Source organism: Labeo rohita, chromosome 8 (genome assembly GCF_022985175.1).
Source record: "Labeo rohita strain BAU-BD-2019 chromosome 8, IGBB_LRoh.1.0, whole genome shotgun sequence".
In the NCBI taxonomy this organism is placed as follows: Eukaryota; Metazoa; Chordata; class Actinopteri; order Cypriniformes; family Cyprinidae; genus Labeo; species Labeo rohita.
In genome coordinates this window covers 12,360,026-12,383,214 of record NC_066876.1, presented here as the reverse complement: position 1 = coordinate 12,383,214, position 23,189 = coordinate 12,360,026, and the positions used below count along the sequence as shown (strand labels likewise).

General features: G+C 33.3%; 1 protein-coding gene across 1 annotated transcript; it reads left to right on the top strand.

Annotated features, from left to right (window-relative positions):
* Positions 1-375: 375 nt before the first annotated feature.
* On the top strand, positions 376-21,621 carry dok2 (docking protein 2). The gene is given in 8 exon segments (XM_051117810.1): positions 376-429; positions 431-484; positions 486-545; positions 4,424-4,555; positions 5,084-5,251; positions 10,031-10,133; positions 18,631-18,806; positions 20,398-21,621. Coding segments are annotated over 8 exon segments (1,716 nt in total). The 5' UTR covers positions 376-390; the 3' UTR covers positions 21,382-21,621.
* The last annotated feature ends 1,568 nt before the right edge of the window (positions 21,622-23,189 follow it).

The window sequence follows — 23,189 nt, the reverse complement described above, 5'->3', positions numbered from 1 at the left end:
AGCTCATGTGACAAATATAAATCAGTGACGTTACTTATAGTACCTTTAGTTTAAAAGTTTACCTTTTTAAAAAACAATTAACTGCTTAAATTCTCAACATAATAATGTGAAACAATCATATGGAAATGCTCAGGCTTCATGCAGTCAACCAAAAAATGTAAAAATATTTATTTTGCCTGATTTCCTAGGTTTGATAAGTTTGTGATGTTTATAAATATAAAATACCATGCTGTGTTCTCTCATTTGGTTACAAAAGAACATGAGGAAACTCATCATCTTGAGTAATCATTGTGGCTTTGGCTCTCATACACAGAGGCTCTTGCACAGCTCTGCAAAAGAAGTGTCAACTCTTTTGGGCTATACAGGAAGTACATATGGCGGAACTTGGAGATGCTGTTTGCGTCACAAGCAAGTTTAGCAGAAGGAGCATGATACAATAGATGAGACAGTCTTAAGGAGCTGGGTCGGAGACAAGACCGAGAGAAATGGAGGAGGACATTAGAAAGAGGGGGATACTGTATTTACAACAACAGCGGTTTGGGAAGGTAAGACACAACGTGCTTTACTTACCACGAGGCGGGCGAACGTTAAAAGACGATATCAAAGAACAATCGTGTTCTTTTACGGTAATGGTCTGTAACTGTTGTCACAGAACAAAATGAAGTCTGTACTAAATAGACTCGATTAGACTGACCGCAGGATGTAGCTGCTCTCTTACATAATTACCACAAAATAATGAAATTCATGAATATTGTAAAAACTCTTTTGTTGGATTTTGTCTGTTTATTTACTTGCGAAATGTTCTGTCGCAAAATTCTACTGGACAGTTGGCCCTTCTTTAGTTCCTGTTTAACACCTACAATTTTGTGTGCGGTTGTCTGTAAAATTGCAAAACAGCTGTTCATATTGCAGACAAATGACAGAATAAAATACATTATAAAATAATAATAAAACAGTTAATAGGTTTGTTAATGGAAATTTGTTAGTTTGACACCTGTCCAAACATTATGGCCTCAAGGAAACAAACCGGTAATGTACTCTTGAGTAGTACTGTGTTACAAGTGTATAGATCAGTTCAGGTTTTTTTTTTTTTTTAATATTAAACCTGCACTGTATTAAAAAAAAACAAAAAAACAAAAAAACAAAATCTGAAATTCACAGTAAAAAAAAAAAAAAAACTGGAAGCTGTGGTTGCCAGAACTTTACCAGGAAAAAAAATTAAATAAAAATAATTAATTGATATAACGTTAAAATTTCTCAGTTCAGCTGACAACCAAAGTATTACAATCTGTTTACAACCACCAAAATACACAGGTGGTCATGATAAAAGCCACATGTACAGTAGATTTTCAGCTCATCACAATTATCTTGCCCACAAGATGAAGTAAATATGAAAATATTGACGGTACACACAGTGTCATGCTTACAGATATAAAACACCATCATAGTAACACACATTAAAATCATAATGCAATACCTAATTAACAGATTTTTTACAGTTTTACAGATTTTTGGCATTAAAATGACACTTTTACAGTGTGGGGATTGTAATAAATTGGTTGAATTAGTTTTACCCTACTTGCATAAAAATACGCAATACTGTTTTTATAAGGGTGTAAAATTATGTCTGTGACAGAAATTCTATTTCAATTCACAAGTGAATTAAAAAGATAAAGACTTTTGCATTGCATATTTGTGCGCAGCTTGCTGGGCTTATAAATTTCAATTAGCAGCCTTCACTTTGCCTAATTTGAACCACATGTTTGTCGCCAAATACTCCCTATCTATAGAGCAATTACAATAATAGAGAAATTCATGAATCATATTAAGCTCCCTGGCAGTGTCATGAGCAGCTTCCTGAACTGTGAACGTGATCCACTTTAACTTGTCCGTATTCTCATCTAAAACCATTTTCGCTTCATTTTGATTGATGCCACTGATAATATTGTTGGTTCCACCATATGGGACTGCAGTAGAGGAATAGCCTGTTGGCATAATTTAGAGGACTTATGGGCTGCTGGAGTCCATTAAAGTGAGCTAATGTTAGGAATAGGATCAGCGCTGTCTCTTTAGGAAACCACAAGGACTGTGTTGCATCTGTAATAGATTATGTGCTGTTTGAGGCCATGAATTTCTCTGAAATGGTAGTTAATGTCCGTACCACAGAGATTAGTTAAACTCTGCATTTTATTACGGGTATTTCCTGACTGAGGAACCTCACACTTTAAGTGCTATCAATTGATAATCCATCCATCCTTAGGCACTTGAGACAATGTTAAAGCTCGAATAAGTTTTCATTATCCTAAAATTTCATTATTGTACACATTTTACCATTGGACTATTTGTGAAATTTTTGCGTTGTCATTATGAGAAGATGCACTCTGGCTATTTTTACATTAGACACTTCCCATTTTGTAGTTAAGCTAAAGTGCAAAACTGTTGGTAATACTGCTGACATCATGAAAACTATATTTGTTTTATATTGTGATTTACAAATACATGTGAGTAACTTTAAGAAATTGTTTTTGCATGTCGAAGTCACTTTTTGACATAGCAGAAGAAATACATTTAATTTTACAGTTTAAAAATATACATGATAGTGAATTTATAAAACTATGCAAATGATTTGTCTAATGGCTAAGCATTTATTTAAAAAATAGCGTGGGGTAAGTTTTGCCAATGTTATAGTAGGCCTATTTCATAACAGTCATTGCATGCTTTGCTTCTAAACACAGACATATTATACCAAAAAATAAGTATGTTAATCGTTAGGCCTGGGTTTTGACAGAAATTTCACGTTTCGATTCAAATTCACAAGCTTGCAATTTGATTCGATGCTGATTATTTTGGATATATATCAGGTACAGTAACTAGGAAGAAAATTCAACTAATGTTGTAAAATATACCTGAGAGTCAGTTGGTACTACATTACCATAATATTGAAGGTTAAAATTAACGGATTTGTGTACAACTGCTTAAATTACACTATTTTCTGTTTTTTTATAGAAATAAAGCAACAATTACACAATTCTATTTCTACTCCAATTCGTTTTTTAATATAAACATTTAAATGGTGGCTGTTATAAAAACTTGACAGAGTTTTTTTTCTAGCTGACGAGTTTTATATTCACAGAATATTTTTTTTCTGAGGTAAATGTGACGTTACTTGACATATTGTTTACAAGCTGTTGATGGAGTGATTACATAAAACAGGATATGGATTTCAGTAAGTTGTAGGCCTACTGTTTCTTTTAACAGACCTGCGGATGTTTATTAATGTTGATTTTGTGCTGAAACTAATATGTGACCCTGGACCACAAAACCAGTCATAAGGGTCAATTTTTCGAAATTGAGATTTATACACAGTCTGAAAGCTGGATAAATAAGCTTTCCAATGATGTATGTTTGTTGGGATAGGACAATATGTGGCCGAGATACAGCTATTTGAATAGCTGGAATCTGAGGGTGCAAAAAAATCAAAACATTGAGAAAATCGTCTTAAAGTTGTCCAAATAAAGTTCTTAGGAATGCATAATACTAATCAAAAACTACGTTTTGATACATTTACAGTAGAAATTTTACTAAATATCTTCATAGAACATGATCTTTACTTAATTTCCTAATGTTTTTTGGCATAAAAGAAAAATCTATAATTTTGACCCATACAATGTATTTTTGGCTACTGCTACAAATATATCCCAGCGACTTTTGTGGTCCAGGGTCACATATTAAAAAGGAGGAGATAAGTTGACATTACTCTACAGTGGTCTGTCAATCCACATTAAACAGCGCCAAAACGGCAATTATTGTTCGAATACTGTAATAAAACTGACATAATTTGGAATCTGCGACTTTGTTTCATACCAAATGTAACAAAACACGAAGCTTACGTCGATTTATTGAATGTGAGGCACGCTAAAGGTACGTTCATTAACTAAAAACAGGCTAGGCTAATCAGTTGTTGGGATTTAAGAATCTGTGTCGTTTCGCAAAAATGAGATATTTTAATATTTTATATTTTAATCCTATTAAAGTCCTATTAATAGTTTCACTACATTAAACTGTTCAGAATATTAAACCTGTTTCTGGCCGCTTATGATACTGTGAATAATGTGCATCAGGATGAGGATTGTGCCTGTGTAATTTTTGAATACGAAAGTTTGAAATGTAAATCATACGACCCAGTGACTCAACCTACCCATCAACGTATGAGTCAAGATTTGTCACAAGATGATGTTTTATGTCTCTAATAAATGTTTCTCTAATAAACAATGAATGTTTTACAGATGTTAGGTCTTCTAATGTTGTTTGATATTAGACATCCTGAAATACAGCAAGGTCCATTAGTTTTGTATCTCATTAATGTGCATGCCTGGAGGACATTGCAAACACGTCACTTTCAGCAATCTTCTCTCTGTTTCAGAAATGGCGTAAGGTCTGGTCCGTGCTCTACCGAGAGAGCTCCTGCTCCATCTCTCGCCTTGAGTTTTTTGAGTTTAAAGATGGAGCTGGCAACACGCTGGAGAAGGCCAACCGCAAACAGGAAAACAAAAAGGTGAGCAACAAACTGTGGAGCTCAGATTTTCCATGTGATGCAAACATAACAAATAAGACATGGCGTATCTGAAGAGAGCGATGTAGATCCTTGATGTGCTACGGCACATGAACAGTCAAACTCGGTGGGGGGTCATGCAAATGGTTTATGTGTGGGCGAACATGTACAAACAATTTGCAGAAGTGCCAATAAATCTGTTCCCATTTCTGTTAACAAAAATTATGAGAAACAAAAATTCCCTCTTACATAAAAAATAGGATTTTCACAAAAAAACTATCTTATGAAATGACTGCACATGGATAATGATCAGATCTGGAAGGAAAGAAGAAAGAAAAAAAAACGTTCATGCGTTATATTATCCATGCACGCAAATAGCAAATCTTGAAGCATAATTAAAAGCTGATGTGTTTGTTCACTTGTTGGGTAAACATTTCGAAACAACTGGAAAATAAAAAAAACATTGCTTTTTGAGGGTTAAGTATTTTAAACCTCAATTTTTGAGTGTAATGTTGTTGTTTTTTTTGACAGGTGATAAAAATGAACGACTGCATTCGTGTTTCGGAGGCCGATGTCGAAGGCTGTCCACGGGATTGTGGACCCTTTTTGGTGGAGACAACTGAAAAGACATTTGTTTTCGCCGTTGAGACAGCTGAACTGGAGGACTGGATCCAGAAACTGTGTGAAATCGCCTTTCCGGTATTGTGTCTCTTTTCAGTATTTTAACACTGCTTTTGAAAACAAGAAATCCTGTTTTGGAATATTGTGGTGCAGCACCTTGCTTGACACCTGATTGCAAAAGTGTAGAGCGGTTATATCAAAGTTTCCAGGTTTGGTCCTGTCTTTTGTTCCAGGCTTTGTAGTAGCAATAGTGTTTTTGAAGCTCTTGTTGCATGCCAATGTAACAGACATTTATATTTACTTCTCCCATCAATGGGATCTCCCACAACATGCTAAAATTTCTGCAGACGTGAGGATTCAAATTGCGGCAGCTTGCCAGGGTTTTTTTTGTCACCTCAGCAGATGTACAAGCCCTTCAAAGCTGATCAGAAACTTGCTCGTGTGACTCACGGAGTTTCTCATGCTGCTCTAGTTCACATTTGTGCAAAGAAAAGCTTCTGTTTCCACTGAATGTGTGTTTTTTTTTCTATCTTTATAGAAGGGAAGTTGTTTTCATATCTCATTGTACCATATATTTGTGTTGTGAGTGACAGTTATAGTTCAAATAAAGGAAGTAACAACCAAGTAACATTGACTTAAAGGGGTCATCGGATGCTAAGTTCACTTTTTCATGCTGTTTGAACATTAATGTGTGTTGGCAGTGTATGTACAAATCTACCGTATAATGATAAAAATCCATGCAGTGGTTTTCAATTAATCTGTAAAAATAATATCCTCTTTTTCAAATCGTGCAGTTCTCAGACGCCTGTCATTGTTGCGTCACACCCACGATAGTTGACTGACATTAGCGTCTTAACTGAGATCAGTTGTAACAGTCCAACCTCCATGTTTTGATGCAGGAGCAGTGATGTAAGTTAGACAAGAATTGAGCAATTGAGGTGTTGGGTCGCTGGATGTAATAATGAACATAGTGGTCGTCATTTACTCCCAACATCTGAGCTGCTGAAGATGCAGTAGATTACATTTGTTTGTGAATGGAATGCACCTCCCGATCTACATATATCGCCTATGTTTGCACGAATCATTTGTGATCCAGCTTCACTTACAGCAGAAGTGAGCATAAGGGTTTTTTTATGAATCTTTGCGATCGCCTTTTCTAATAATGTGCTAGTTAGCAAGTTTAGTGGCTAAATGCGGCTAAAGTAAACAGGCTAGTCAATCCACAGAGAGAAGAGAGGGGCGAGCAGAGCTCATTTGCATTTAAAGCAGCCTCAACCAGAATAGGATGATTTTTGCAGAGCTGATTTTGGCAAGGTAAAAAGGGTGTTGTTTTACACAACCATTGAGAATTTTTAACCAAAGTATATTATAGACTTTTCATTAAGACCCTAAAGAATCATGTCAACTTGTGGAAAGTGGGCATCCGATGACCCCTTTAATGGATGTTAGAGGTTCATAAGCTCTCTTTGGACAGTTGCAAATTGTTGAAGCTCACTGACCCATGGGTTACAGTAAATGCTCCATGACATTACATGAGCAAAGATGTATGCTTTGAGCAGTGGGGCCTGTACCCGAAGGGTTGACCTTATGAAGCTTCTCCAATTATAACTTCTTATTTTAACACTAAAGCAGTATAGTAGGTCATACCCGGTGGTTTGACCTTACATTTTTTTGAGCTACAGTAACACACTTTTATTGCTTTACTTCTATATCCACATGAAGTACATTTTAACACCTTCTGAAGTAAACGTGAGTGATTCCTAAATGGTTAAAATGTTGCGTTGGTCTCTAGATATTGTTGGGTTTCCTCCTGTGGAATTTTCTCTGAATTTTCCTGACAGGAAGAATTGTGCACCATTCAGAATTAAATTGAGATTGCCTGTTAAACTCCAATTCAGTTACTGCTTTAGAATTAAGGTAGAAAACAGGATGCAGAATTGCAATTCGAATTTGAATGTAGGGACATTGAATTAAAATGTAATGATTAATAAATTATAAAAGGCAATTTATTTGTAGCATATGTACGCATATGTAGCATATGTACGCATATGTAGAAAGACAGATAGCCGGATAGGAATGTGAACAGATGGATGGATGGATGATTGGATGGATGGATACATACATACACTGCTGTTTAAAAGTTTGGAATCAGTAAGATTTTTAATGTTTTTTAAAGAAGGCTTTTCTGCTCATCAAGGCTGCGTTTATTTGATTAATAACACAGAAAAAACAGTAATATTGTGAAATATTATTGCAATTTAAAATAGTGTTTTTATATTTTAATATACGTTAAAATGGAATTTATTCCTGTGATGCAAAGCTGATTTTTCAGGAGCATTATTCCAGTCTTCTGTGTCGCATGATGCTTCAGAAATCATTCTAATATGCTGATTTATTATTAGAATTATCTACACTGTAAAAAAAAAGTTGTTTCAACTTAAAATAATTTTTACCCTGCTGACTTAAAATTTTTAGTTTAGTCAACTAAAATTTTCCAATTGTCACTTAAATTAACATTAAGTAACGTCAACATTTAGTCAACATTACGTTGACTAAACTAAACATTATAAGTCAGTGGGGTAAAATAATTTAAATTATTTTAAACTGAAACAACTTTTTGGAACAATTTTGTTTTACAGTCTATGTTGGCAACAGTTGTGTTTTTTTTTTTTTTTTTTTTTTTTTTTGGAACCTGTAATACTATTTTCAGGATCTTTTGATAAATAAAACATTAAAAAGAAAATAATTTATTTCAAAAGAAATATTTTGTGACAATATACACAACTGTTTAAAGCTTGGGGTCAGTCAATTTTTCCTTTCTTTCTTTGTTTGACCGAATAAATGGGACTTTGAGGACCAGAAGAGACATCTTTACTTTAAAAAACTGCATAGATGATAGTTGGATAGATAGACAGATAGATGCTATAGCTAGGTTTTATAGATAAAGAGATAGATAGATAGATTCCCTTTCCTGTCATCTCAATTTAAATTCAACTTCATATGGGGTGTGACAAATTGAATTTATATTCTAAATCATGAATAGAATGGGAGCCAATTCTTCAGTCTGACAGATGAAAATTTGGCTTCTCTGTGATTGGAAAATAATTAATTATGTCTGTAGCACAAGCAGTGTGAAACAAGCTGCAAACTTTAAAACTTAGGCTTAGAGGTTTGTTCAAATCCCCACACCTTAGAATGAGAATCAACAATAGTGATGCTTGCCAGATATGGGATTGAATCATTCAGCTATGGATTTCAATATATTGATATACAGCAGACCAATAGGAATGTCTCCATTTCCTCCAGCTTTTTTTTGCTTTTTCTAAAACAGGCTGCTTTGAGAATTCGAGTCTGAAGTGGCGCTACAGAAAGCCAACAGTAGAAGCTGTGTTGAATGAGGAAGGCTATGTGGAATAGAAGAGCTTTATGTAATGCATTGGGGGAAGGTTTCTGTTGTGCAACATAATATGATCACTTCGGCACAGTTTTAGAGAGTGTTTGTTGGCTCAGAATGTGGTTCCTCAACAAAAGTCATTTGTCCGAAGTTGTATGGTGAAGTTTAACGGCCTTTTTTAACTGGTGCAAAAATAAAGAAGTGTAGTGAGAATTTCCATAGCACATATGTACCACGGAAGATGACACTTGCTGATAGAGGACTGACAGTGTGAAAAAGACTATATTTTGCTGAGTATATTTAGCAGTTTTAACAATAATTGTGTTGTAACTGTTGTGAGTGCTTTAGACTGTGGATCTCTGTTACGCAGTGGAAACGTACTTAGAAAAATCTAATGGTTTATACATGCCTGTGATCATCATATAAGAGTGGATCAGTGTAATTTTAGTATTTTATATTCAATCTTTGTATAAATGTGACCCTGAACCACAAAACCAGTCTTCAGTAGGACGGGTATATAAAATGCATTGTATGGGTCAAAATGATAGATTTTTCTTTTATGCCAAGTAAAGGTCATGTTCCATGAAGATATTTTGTAAATTTCCTACCGTAAAAATATCAAAACTTAGTTTTTGATTAGTAATATGCATGGCTAAGAACTTCCTTTGAACAACTCACAAGGTGTTTTAATATTTTTATTTTTGCACCCTCAAATATTCCAAATATTGTCCTATCCTAACAAACCATACATCAACGGAAAGACTAATTATTCAGCTTTCAGATAATGTATAAATTTGACCCTTATGACTGGTTTTGTGGTCCAGGGTCACAAATATACTTTTATTTGTATATATTTAGTTTTAATTTTAATATGTTTAATGTTTAGTAATTTTTGTGTATTTGGCATTCTTATTAGCTTTTTAAAATTTCTGAATTTTTGTTTAGTGTGAGTTTTTCATTTGTACTTTGTAATTTATTTAACTTTATTAATATTAAGAAAAAAATCTGTCACTTTACACAGAAATCTACTATACAAAAAATATATTCAAAATATATATATTCATAAAAACATCTGTAAAAGCAAGTAGCAAATCTGCTGACATAGTAGCCGAAAGTTTTTTTGCTGATCAAGAAACATTTCTTATTATCATCATCAATATTTAAAACAGTTGAGTACGTTTTTTTTTTTTTTTTTTTTTTTTTTTTAGGATTCTTGGATGAATAGAAAGATCCAAAGATCAGCATTTATCTGAAATATAAAGGTTTTTTGGGGAGAAATGATAGAAAATAAGATTTTTATTTCGCAAGAATGCTTTAAATTAATCAAAAGTAATGATAAAGACATTTAAAATGTTACAAAAGATTTCTATTTAAATAAATATAGGCTTACTGTAGTGAATCAACACGGTAAGACAAAACTGCGTTGTGTGTTCTAAAGTGCTGTACTTTTGGGTTTGTTGTAGATGAGCTGGACAGAGAGAGGAGCGGTGAGAGGAAACAGTTTGCATGGTGAATCTGATGACGTCACGATGGCAGACAACACTCTCTACTGCAGCAGAGAAACTGGTAAGAAAGTGTAAAGTGTGTATAAAACCACAGAATTACAACAAAATCATTCCAAAACCACTAATACAAATGCACACAAGGCTAAAGTCGCAAAAGGAGTTGCTTGCAGAACTGCTGTGATGGATGAGCTCAGAGCTGGTTTCAGAGATCTGGTGAAGTACCTCACAAAGGTCAGAATGCCAGCTCATCTGACAGTTGCTGTGAAAAAGACATGCAAAAGATAGGACTCATGGCAGGTACAGAGCTAAATACTTAGCAGTTTGGTACAAACCTGACACTCTTACGCTGCGATAGGCTTGTTCACTAGTCTGACACCTCTAGTTGATTTTGCGCTGTGAATATTGTAAACCAGCAGCTAACTTCTTCATTCCTCTGTTACGTAGTGGAAAGTTGTGGCTCATCTTTGTTCTCTTGTGGTGGAAAAAAAAAAATCACACAAATGTCCGCCTTGTTTGCAGATTGACCACTATCTGTGTAAATGCGCAATATCCTGCTGTTCTCAAAGACTGTTCAGTGGCCTGTTTGACTTCCTTTACATCCATTTTTATTTTTATGTCTTCAGTAATGCTGGGTAAGTGTTGTTTGTTTGATGGTCGGCACAGTGTACTTTTCTTTGTAACACTGTCATTTAGAACATTGTTTTTGGGAGTGCAATTATGTGAAATATTGATAGCAGCTGTGTGTTTTTTTTCCTTAACAGACCATGCACATATTTTCTCAATCAGACGTTCTTATACGTCGGCTCAGAATTATATTTTAACTTTTACTTTAGAACGTTGGAGTATTTGAGAATGTGAACACATGTACAGTTAATAAGGAGAAGTCAAACATAAACATACATATATATATATATATATATATATATATATATATTATTCTATAACATCTTGGCTATCATCTCTGAAAATATCTTGCCGAAATTCACTTGTTTAGTGCAGAAAAATAGCGATTTATTGCAGCAAGCAGAAATTATTTGAGTCTTTCTCTTATGTCCTGTGTAAACTACGGCACGCAAAGTTTTTTATTTATTTATTTTTTTAATATCCTGAGATGGCGGAGCCCAACAACGCCGTCTAAAGAACTGCAGCTGCGCACTTAAGCATTTTACTCGTCTCAGTCTGCTCAATCTTGGTGATGTCAGTGCCCTAAACGATGTTATAATGGACTATTTCACATCGAGAGATGAAGGATCGGATGATGAAGTTGTTAGTGAGGACGAGTCCGCTCACAGTCTGTTTTATGCACAGTGTGCAAACAGTTGCGCTGCGCTTGCTTTTACTACAAGGTAGGCTGCATTATCTGTGCTATTTAAACATAAAATGGGTGATCAAAAGTTTGGAGACCAATGATAAACAACGGAAAACAGACGTTAGTCTGTTTGTGTAATGATGCAGTATATGCAGTACCGACTGCTCTCGTTAAACCTGAAAAATGAAAGTGAAAGCCTTATCGCTTTAAAGCCGTTTTTCTCAAAATTCCATTACGTTCAAGCTATAGACAAAATAAAAACAGTTTTGGAAGGGCTTTCATATAGTATAAAAACCTAAAAAGGTAAAATTTCTCCATGTGTTTGGTTTTCCTAGATCACATCATATATATATATATATATATATATATGTATATATTATCCCATATTTATATATATATATATATATATATATATATATATATATATATATATATATATGTAACCTCTATATTTTATCCCAGTTTTTTTTTTTTCGATGTTTATATATATATCTATATATATATATATATATATATATAGTTCTGTTTTTATGCTCACCTAGGCTGGCTTCTTTTAATAAAAATACAATAAAAATAATTATATTGTAAAACATTATAACAATTTGAAATAACTGATTTCTATTTACATATAATTTAAAATGTAATTTATCGCTGTGATGCAAAGCTGAATTTTCAGCGTCAGCACACCAGTCTTCAGTGTCACATGATCCTTCAGAAATCATTCTAATATGCTGATTTGCTGCTAATTTTACAGTTGTGCTCATATATATTTTCGTGGAGAGCATTATGCATTTTTCAGGGTTTTTTTGTTGAATAAAAAGATCAAAAGAACAGCATTTCTTTAGATAAATGAAGAAGGAATATATATATATATATATATATATATATATATGTGTGTGTGTATATATATATATATATATATATATATATACACACATGACCCTGGACAAAAAAAAAGTCATAAGGGTCAATTTTTTCTGAAATTGAGATTTACACATCACCTAAAATCTGAATAAATTAGCTTGAAAAATTAATTAATTGAAAATGAATAAATTCATTGAAAATCTGGAATCTGTGAGTGCAAAAAAAATCTAAATATTGAGAAAATCGCCTTTAAAGTTGTTCAGATGAAGTTCTTAACAATGTATATTACTAAATATTACTAAAAATTAAGTTTTGATATATTAACGGTAGGAAATTTACAAAATATCTTCATGGAACATGAATTTACTTAATATCCTAATGATTTTTTTGGCATAAACGAAAAATATATAATTTTGATCCATACAATGTATTTTTGGCTATTTCTACAAATATACCGTCCTACTTAAGACTGGTTATGAATATACATATATATATATATATATATATATATATATTTTTAATTTTTAATGTGTATTCATTAATTTTATTATTATTTATAATATTAATTAAATATATTTAAATTAATGTTGTCAATCTTTTAGTCCTGACTTTTATTATTAAAAAAATATCTCAGTTTGACTACTTCTTGCACAAGTGGGATGAATCCATTGAACTCTCTGCATTTTCTTCAGTCTTTGTACTTGTTTCTTCTTCCGTCTGTTCGGTTACAGCGAGCAAATTGAATAAGAAGCGAACGGACTATCAAACAAATGCACAAACACAAAATAACCAAAACACATCCCCAAAGATTGCAAAGACAGATAGAAGTCCTCAGTGGACATGTTTTGCATTGTGGCTTTCAGCAAGATGACAATCAGGAGGAGAAGTGGAAGTGCAAAAACACACATCACTGATGCAGCAAAGGTGCCAAGCAATCTGCCCCAGCCTGTCTAACTTCATTGGACATTCGAACACAACCCTGACTTTTTAATTGTAGTGATTATGTTACTATATTTCCCCGCATTCAGAAATGGTGTTTAAACGATCTCATTACACTAATTGACTTATTTCTGTCCGCAAAAAGTTGGCCCATATGTCTGTGTGAGCTTCTGCATTCTGTTGCTTTCTTTCCGCTCTGCAGTGTGTCGGGCTTGGGGGATTTTCAGATTCAGACGGTTTATCAAATCCATCTGTTTCAATTTAAATATCAGAAGGCCTTGTTCTGTCAAGCGACAGCAGGGTAACAGGGTGCGTGAGGAATTCAGTCAGAAGGGAGCTGTAAGACTGTAAAACTACTGCTTATTTACAGCACGTACAGATATGCCAGAATTTAACGTTTTCACAACAAACACAAAGTCATCAATGAATCAAACCCTATGGTGAAATTAGTGATACTAAAAAGCTGCAAACCACATCAAATAGCAGCAGATCACATAGTATATGAAACCACATGCCAGATTCAAAAACAGCAGCATTAGGAGGTCAGAAAAGAATGCGGCTCACTACTCATCTTGACTGCGCCAGTTTATTTCTGATGCCAAATTCGTCACATTAGTAAAATCAAAACTTACAGCTGGACAGAATAAAATAACACTACAGTTAAAAAGAGTGGGGAAGATGTTGGATGTTTTTGAAAGTCTTTTACGTGGAAGCTCGTTTCCACCACTGAATAAAAAAAAAAAAAAAAGGAATTGGACTTTTTATCTCACAATTCTGAATTTTTTTCTCACAGTTGTGTTATTGTGATATACAAACTCACACTTCTCAGAATTGTGAGATATAAATGCGAAATTGCAAATTATAAAGTCAGAATTGCATGATATAAACTCGAATTTATGAGTTATAAAGTCAGATCTGCGAGATTTTCTCAGAATTGCGTGATATAAACTCAAAATTCTGACTGTTTTCTCAGAATTGTTATACAAACTTACACTTCTGACATTTCTCAGAACTGTGAGATATAAACGTGAAATTGCAAATTATAAAGTCAGAATTTCATGATATAAACTCGAATTTATGAGTTATAAAGTCATATCTGCGAGATTTTTCTCAGAATTGTGTTATACAAACTCACACTTCTAACTTTTCTCAGAATTGTGAGATATAAACTCAAATTTATGAGTTATAAAGTCAGATTTATGAGATTTTTCTCAGAATTGCGTGATATAAACTCAAAATTCAGACTGTTTTCTCAGAATTGTTATACAAACTCACATTTCTGACTTTTCTCAGAACTGAGATATAAACTTGAAATTGCAAGCTATAAAGTCAGAACTGCAAGATCAGTCAGATTTATGAGATTTTTCTCAGAATTGTGTGATATAAACTCAAAATTCTGACAATTTTCTCAGAATTGTTATACAAACTCACACTTCTGACTTTTCTCAGAATTGAGATATAAACTCAGAATTGCAAGTTTTGAAGTTAATTGCACGATACACTCGAAATTCTGACTTTTTTCTCAGAATTGCATGATATAAACTTATAAAGTTATAAAGTCAGATTTATGAGATTTTTCTCAGAATTGTGTGATATAAATTTAAAATTACGACAAAGATGATAGTTGCTGAGAAATAGTCGCATTTCTCAGAAATAGCAATGCATATTACTAATCAAAAATTACGTCTTGATATATTTACAGTACGAAACTTACAAAATATCTTCATGGAACATCATCTTTACTTGATATCCTCTTGATTTTTGGCATAAAAGAAAAACCCATACAGTGCATTGTATTACTGGGTATTATTGTGGTCCAGGGTCACACATAATTTTTAAATGATTACTTTTTAATTTGTACCAATACAAAATAATGTAAAAGCTTGACCAAAAAAAAAAAAAAAAAAAAAAAAAACACTTTTGGAATAGATAGGGGTTTCTCTGCCTTATGCTTGACCAGTAGCGGGTGGATAGTCACCTCTTGCTAGCAAATTTGATTGGATGCCACAGGAAATCCTTCACCTGTTAAAATCGTCTGTTTATGGCACCTTAACACAGCAGGGCTGGGGCTGTGAATTTTACATTAAAAGAGCTGTCAGACTTTTAGACCTCACTCTATTTATGTCTCGCATGAGATGCGTCGGTTGCGTCAAACGTACCTTTACGATTTTACAACTTCCTGAACACAGCACACACCTGGAGGGAGTAAGAGATAAAGTGTGAGTGAGTGTTATGCAAATGAGGTCATGTGGAAAGTGAGTGGAAATGGGGGGTTACCACCACAAAACAGTTGCTGTGAATTTGGTGCAGTGCCAAATGTAGAGCAGTACAAAGAGAGAGAGAGAGAGAATCTTGCATATGAATCTTACCACTTGTTGCTCAGTGACAACAGGATGTAAATGTGGAAATGAGTCTCATTTTTACACTAGTCTGTATATAGTGTGGCTTTTTTGTTCTTTTGCAGGAAGTGCCATTCTTTCATTTGCTGCGAGGTGTGGAGTGTTTGCTTCTGTTCTGACAGCTGCAAACAGAAGCTAGCATTGTCTCTGCAAAGGCAAACTTCCTCTCAATGAAGTCGACTGTGGCTGGAGTAGCCACGTTTCAAACGGAAAAAAGATACCTCCAAACCACATCGCAGCCTTTGTCGTTTGCTTACTCTTTCTCTCTCTTCCCCTTTCTAGTATGGTAATTAGAACAATTACGCAAAAGAGTAACAATGGCATAACATAAAGTAATGATTGTAGTGTGAGCCATGGTCTCGTTGGCAGCGCTATGACACACACCGTCGTGCACCGTGACCCGGGGTCAAGTCCTAGTTCCAGGTCTTTTGCTGTTCCTGTTTATGTTCATGTTCAGGTTGTTTCCTCTCTCGTCAATACTGTCCCATCCAAAAAGCCAAAAAAACAAAACAACAACAACAACAACAACAACAACATCAACAATTTTTACTTACTTTTCTTTATGGATTTCAGCTCCATAACTAAACTGTGACAATACAGTAGCATGAACAAATTAATTGACGAAACTTTATACATACAAACATGCAAATGGGATTTTATTCCTGGGTTATTATTGTTAAATAAAACTAAAACTATGACAAAAAAAATATATATATATATATATTAAAATTATTAATTAATTAAATAACATTTTAAATGTAATATAATTTAATTAATTAAATTTTAAGTTAAATTAAAATTAAAATTAAATTAATTAAAAATGGTGCCCTGGCAGCTAAATGAAATAACTTGAAGTTTAAACACTAAAATTATAAATAAACTAAAACTGAATTAAACCTAAATAGTGATATTCTAAAAATAATAATATTAATATTCTAAAACTTTATACAAACATGCAAATAGGTGTTTATTCCTGGGTTATTACTGTTAACTAAACCTATCAAAAAAAAATTTGTTAAATTAAATTAAAATTTTCATTAAATTTAAATTAAATTACATTTTAAATTGTATTTTTTTTCATTTAAATTTTATATTTAGTTTTAAGTTAAGATAAGTTAAGTTAAATTAAATTAAAATGTTGCCCTGGCAGCTAAATGAAATAAGTTTAAACACTAAAATAAAACCTAAATGGTAGTATTCTAAAATAATAAAATTAATATTTTAAAACTTTACATAAACATGCAAATGGGTGTTTACAACATGCAACATGCAAATGGGTTATTATTGTTAACTTAAACTAAAACTTTTTTTTTTAAGGTTAAATAAAATAAAATGAAAATTAATTTAATTTAATTTTTAATTAAATTTAAATTCAATTCAATTTTAAATGTAATTTAATTTAATTAATTACATTTTCATGTTGCCCTGACAGCTAAATGAAATAAGTTGAATTTTAAATACTAAAATTACACTTGACATAAATAAACTAAAACTGAAAAAAACCTAAATAGAAATATTTTTTTAATAATAATAATAACAAAGCACACAACAAAAATACTATAGATTAATATAAAATTAAAACTAGATAAACTAATAAAAACTATCTTAGTATATAAATAATACTAAAATATCACTTTGTTCATATATTTTTGGTACATTTCTGCTACATGCTTTTAACAGTAGCTTTTACATGATTTTACAGCTTTCATAATCTAAACCAAAAAAAAAAAAAAAAAAAAAAAAAAATCTCTCTCTCTCTATATAATTTAAATGTAAGAGTAAATATTTAAATATTTAAAGCCACAATTTTATTTAAAAATAATAAATCACAGTGTCTTGAAAATGTTTGACACAAATTAAGCACCCAAATATTGTTTATTCCATCCATCCATCTCTAACAAAAGGATATATTTCAGAACTTTTAACTACTGATGTGAAATGCTTTTAAACATCTACATTTGTATTATGTTTATGCATTTAAATGATACGCCACGCTGTAATGGGTCAACAGTTTTTGGACTGAATGGCATAAACTGAAAAATCTCCTGACACTTCACCTCAGGAAATTAATAGACTTTCATCACCCATGTCTGCTCCTGCATAGAAAAACATCTGCATGTAGAGCTCTTTAATAGACAATCCCTCTGGAGCAGCAGCAGAATCATGAGCACCATACAGTTCAGCCTGCGGTTCAACACTAACGAATGGGGTGTTGACCTTTCTTAACAGAGAACATCTAATAAATGCTAGTTTCTCAGCAGTGCATGTGCTAAATCTGTGTACTTGTGTGAAAAACCAATTAGGCTGTGTATATGTCACATCTAAAAAAAATCTGCTTTGAATTATCGTACATATGTGAGAATGACCTCTGACATACCACCTGCTTCCAAAGTTGGTACGTTAAAATGGTGAAAACAGTATATTCATTTACAGAGAAAAGCCTTTAAATACTATCTTACGTAACTTATTATATATGTGACCCTGGACCACAAAACCAGTCATAAGGGTCAATTTTTTTCAATTGAGATTTATAAATAATCTGAAAACTGAATAAATAGGCTTTCCTAAATACAGGATAGTATTTGGCCGAGATACAACTATTTGAAAATCTGGATTCTGATACATATAAAGTTGTCCAAATTAAGTTCTTATCAATGCGTATTAATAATGAAAAATTATGTTTTGATATATCGGTAGGAAATTTACAAAATATCTTCATGGAACATGATCCTTACTTAAACCCTAATCATTTTGGGCATAAAAGAAAAATCGATAATTTTGACCCATACAATGTACTGTTGGCTATTTCTACAAATATACCCATGCTACTTAAGACTGGTTTTGTGGTCCAGAGTCACATATTATACATTTTTATTATTATACATAAAGAATCCTATTTGTGTTTATCCACTGGATATTTTGAAAGATACAATCTTATAGAGACTCAAGCCTCCAGTAGCCAAGTGTGTTTTGTCTGAAAACATCTTTGACTGTCAGTTGGCTAATATATATTTTGTTCTTTTGCTTCTCCTCCCTGTTGTCTTCAGCAATGAAAGACTTTAAGGTGACAGTGAGGCGCACAGAGGCTTCTGAGAGATGCGGCCTGAAAGGAACAGTGTTGTTACGGACTGATTTTGATAGCCTCCTTCTGAAGGAACCGAAAACGGGAGAGGTTCTCTACTCCTGGCCCTACCGCTTCCTTCGCAGGTTCGGACGGGACAAGGTATGGCTTTGACAGTAATCTGCAGTCATTCATTTAATATTAGCGACGAGGCCTAGGGTGTGTGCTCTCTGTCATTCATAATGCCCCAGTAGAGTGATGAGGATATTGTACTGTAAACAGACACTGTCTTTTGGATTAGATGTTATTATGATGTCCAGACTTGTGGGAAAAAATGTTAGAAAAAAATCTTGCCACCAAAAGTTTAGGAATGCCCAAGGCAAAGTTTGGACCATGGAAACCCATTTCCACCACTGAATAAAAGAGATTAATTGTAACTTTTTATCTAACTTTTTTTTCTTAGAATTGCTTAATACAAACTTGCAGTTCTGACTTTATTCAGAATATAAACTCGAAATTGCGAGTTATAAAGTCAGAATTGCAAAGTTTAATAAAGAAATAAAGTCAAAATTGAGAGTTTATAAGTTTATATAAACTCGCAATTGTGACTTTTTTTCTCAGAATCACAAGTTTATATCTCACAATTCTGACTTTATAACATAAAATTGTGAGTTATTAAGTGAGAATTGTGAGATATAAAATTATAGTTTATATTTTGCAACTCTGTTTGCATCGAGTTTATATCTCACATTTCTGACTATAACTTGCAATTGCAAGCTTATATCGTACAATTTAAAAAAAAAATAGTTAAAATTGTGAGGTGTAAATTTTACTCAAAAATAGAAAATAAATAAATAAAGTAAAATATAATTTGCGCATTTAATAATTAAACTAGCCTAAGGTAGTTTTCCAGTCTCCCAGCCTGGCTTGTGTCTTGGCTGGCACTTTTAATGTGGTCAGACTGTTTTTAAAAAGATTTTTAAAAAGGCTGTTCCTTTTAGAATCCTGAAAGAAATGTATCATGGTTTCCACATAAATATTAAATATTACACCTGTTTTCAATAATAATAATAATAATAATAATAATTTATTGATTTCTAAAGGATCATGTGACACCAGTAATGGCTGCTGAAAAATGCAGCTTTGCCATCACAGAAATAAATGACATTTTAAAATATATTACATAGAAATAAGTTGTTTTATTATTATTATTATTATTATTTTTTTAATTATAATAATATTCTAATACTATTCTATACTATTCTCATTATTACTAGCTGGTTTTCCAAGTGTGAAGTGAATCTTTTCAAAGTTTTCGAAAAAAAAAAAAAAAAAAATCGTAGAAAAAGTGAATTAGGTGCATTTCCATTTCCATTTTCCATTTCCAATTAGTTAAATGTTTGTTACGTCAGAATTTATTTGGCAAATGCGTTTCAAAGACCAGCTCAAATTTTATCTTTTTCGCAAATGAATGGTTTTCTTTTTTTTCTGAAATTAGTTACTATCACTTTTTGATTCAATCCTTCAAATTGTGCATTAAAACGTGGTGATAGAAACATAGCTACTGTTTTACTGTGTTTTCAATCCAATAAATGGAGCCTGGGTGAGAATAAGAGACATCTTTCAAAAGCATTTTAAAAAAATCATACTGACCCCAAACTTTTGGATGGTAGTGTACATGCATGGAAAAAGTGGAGTGTCTTAGAATCTTTTTACCAACTACTAATTAAACGTCTCATTTCTCCACAAACAGGCAACATTCTCCTTTGAGGCTGGGCGAAGATGCGACTCTGGGGAAGGAAACTTCGAGTTTGACACAAAGCAAGGAAACTCCATCTTTCAGTCTGTAGAGGCTGCCATCAATCTACACAGAGTCAATTTACCGCAGAAGCAGGTATCAAGTGGGGAGCGAGATACCACGCCCTCTTCACCTCGAATGAGAGCTGGGGCAGAGGATCCGAGTATCTACAGCATGGTGACTGATGGAGCCAAACAACCCCAAAACCCTCAGCAATCCAGACTCGAAGCCCCTGCGGAGAAGCTTCTGACTGGAGTCAAGAGTCTGACCCTGGACACCAGGCCTCCGCCGCGTAAGAGCCAGGTCAAGAACTTCCGCAGCTGTCCTTTGGTCAACAGTGAGGATGAGATGTATTCCCGAGCCATGGCGCCGGATCCAGATCGGGGAAGTCCAGGGGAGAAGAGAGAACCGAAAGACCGACGTTCCACATGCTCCAACCCTGAGGACTCCGACTACTCGCTGCCCTTCGACACCATTGCCAAAAACGTTATGGGAGACATTTTGTCCGCATCAAACCCTCCACCCATGTTTGTAGAGCCCAACTGTGAAAACGACAGGAAAGGCAATATAGAAAACACAGAACCACTATATGACATTATAGATGAAACTGCAATCAGAACCCGTTTCTCAAACAGAAAACCAAATTCTTACAAAAGAGTAGAGCACATCTATGATGAACCAGAGGGTTGCGGTGTGGCCCCGAGTGGGCTTCCATCGCTCTATGATGAGCCGGAGGAGGTCAAAGGTCATGCTTGGAAGATGTTGGGCACAGTAATGGATCCGAGCGGTCATGAATATCCATACAACGCTTCTGCCGACGACTACGCGGTTCCTAAACCTCCCAGGAGGGCCTTGCTGTCAAAACAGAAGGACAGTGAGGAAGAGGACAGCTCACCGTATGATAACATTATGGTGAAAGGAGTGCAAAAGAATAACTAAGGACTGCCTCAGAATCAAAGGACAATGAAGTTAAATATAAGTGAGTGTGCGAATGAATGAATGATATATTTAATCAATTAATGTGCAAAATGAATAATAGTTATCAGAGTGCATTACTGTTATTCAGAAAGGTGTGATCTGCAACACATATCATCAGATGTCAGTAGGTCAAATTCAATTCCAACCCAACATTAAATCTCTAAACTAACCAAATGCGCTAAAATTGCGCTGTAATATGAATGTTTAAATTGTCATGATTTTATTCACAGACACACTTTTTAATGTAAATTAGGCTTGTTTTAGATCGCACCTTATTCAGAATGTGCATCATTATTTGTGTTATTAACATTGTGCTATACTGATAATGTGAACATTTATTTTTCAAAAGAAATAGCCTGGCATTTATTCAAACAAGCACACTTTTTGTTTTTTTAAGAGCACCTGTAATCAGTTGAATCAGCTAAATGCACTAAAGTAGCATTTATTTTAATGCATTAACATGCATTACTATTTGCCAGCGCAATATTGCATTATGCTGATCAGGTGAACATTTATTCATAAAAACTTTATTTATTCAGACGAGCACACTTGGATTTTTAAAGAGCACCTGAAATCCCAACCCGTTCTCATGGCAATTTGTGCAGATTTTAGAAGTCATACGAACTTGCTTGTACGAATTTGTACGTTTTGTGAAAAATCATACATATTTTACGAGGTGGCGAGTTTGTAGGAATTCACACAAATCATACGAATTTGTATGAATTAGCCACGTCGTAAAATACGTACAAATTGGTTGTGAGATAGCATTGGTAATCTGGTTTAACCAGTCAAAAATAACTAAACTAAACTAACCTAGGAATTAAATACATATATACATAAAAATAACAGGTTTTTTTAAAGTGCTTCTTTATAATTCTATGTTTATAAATTAGGCTCATTGTAGACTGCCCCTTCTTCACAACTTGCGTCGCTATTTGCCATTGTGACATATTCATCATGAATATTCATTCATAAATATTTATTCGCAATCCAGTTTAACTATTAGCTAAATGCACTAAAGTAGCGGTGCTAACAGTTACGTCACTTTTGGCTTGCTGTGTTTTAGTGCAAAAACCTGCTTTTTATGTGCTAACCACCCACAAATGAGTTTTTAAAATATATAAAAAACTGTGCTGTCCTGTGAACCCTAGTGAAAAAAAAAAATCCTAAAATAAATTTGAAATACATTGATTTTGTGCTAAGTATCCTAATAATACATTTACATATTTATGCGCTTAATGAAAATACTGGTATTCTTAAAGTCTGCTAAATTGAATTAATTTTGTGCTTTATGTACTTTAATTGTGTGAAAGTAGTACTGAAAACTAAAGATATACTGAAGTATATGATTATGCTAAAGTGGAACTATTGTAGGTGTACTTTACATTACATTAACAACCAATAATATTCAAAGATCATACAATCCTCATTAATAGTGACATTAAAAAACATTTTGGCTTAATATTAAGAAATGTGCATTGTGCACAAGTAGTACTCCAAATAAGTTTAATACATTTATTCGGCAAGAGATGGTGAATATATATATATATATATATATATATATATATATATATAATATGTATTTGAAATACATTTATTTTGTGCCGAGTATACTACAAATACATTTACATATTTATGTGCTTAATAAAATACCTTTTTGTACTTTTGGTATACTATACTGGAATACTTAAAGTCAGTTAAATTGAAAACTTATACAGAGATCATACAATCTTTAATAAAAGTGATTTTAAAAGTAAAAGTGAGCGTTG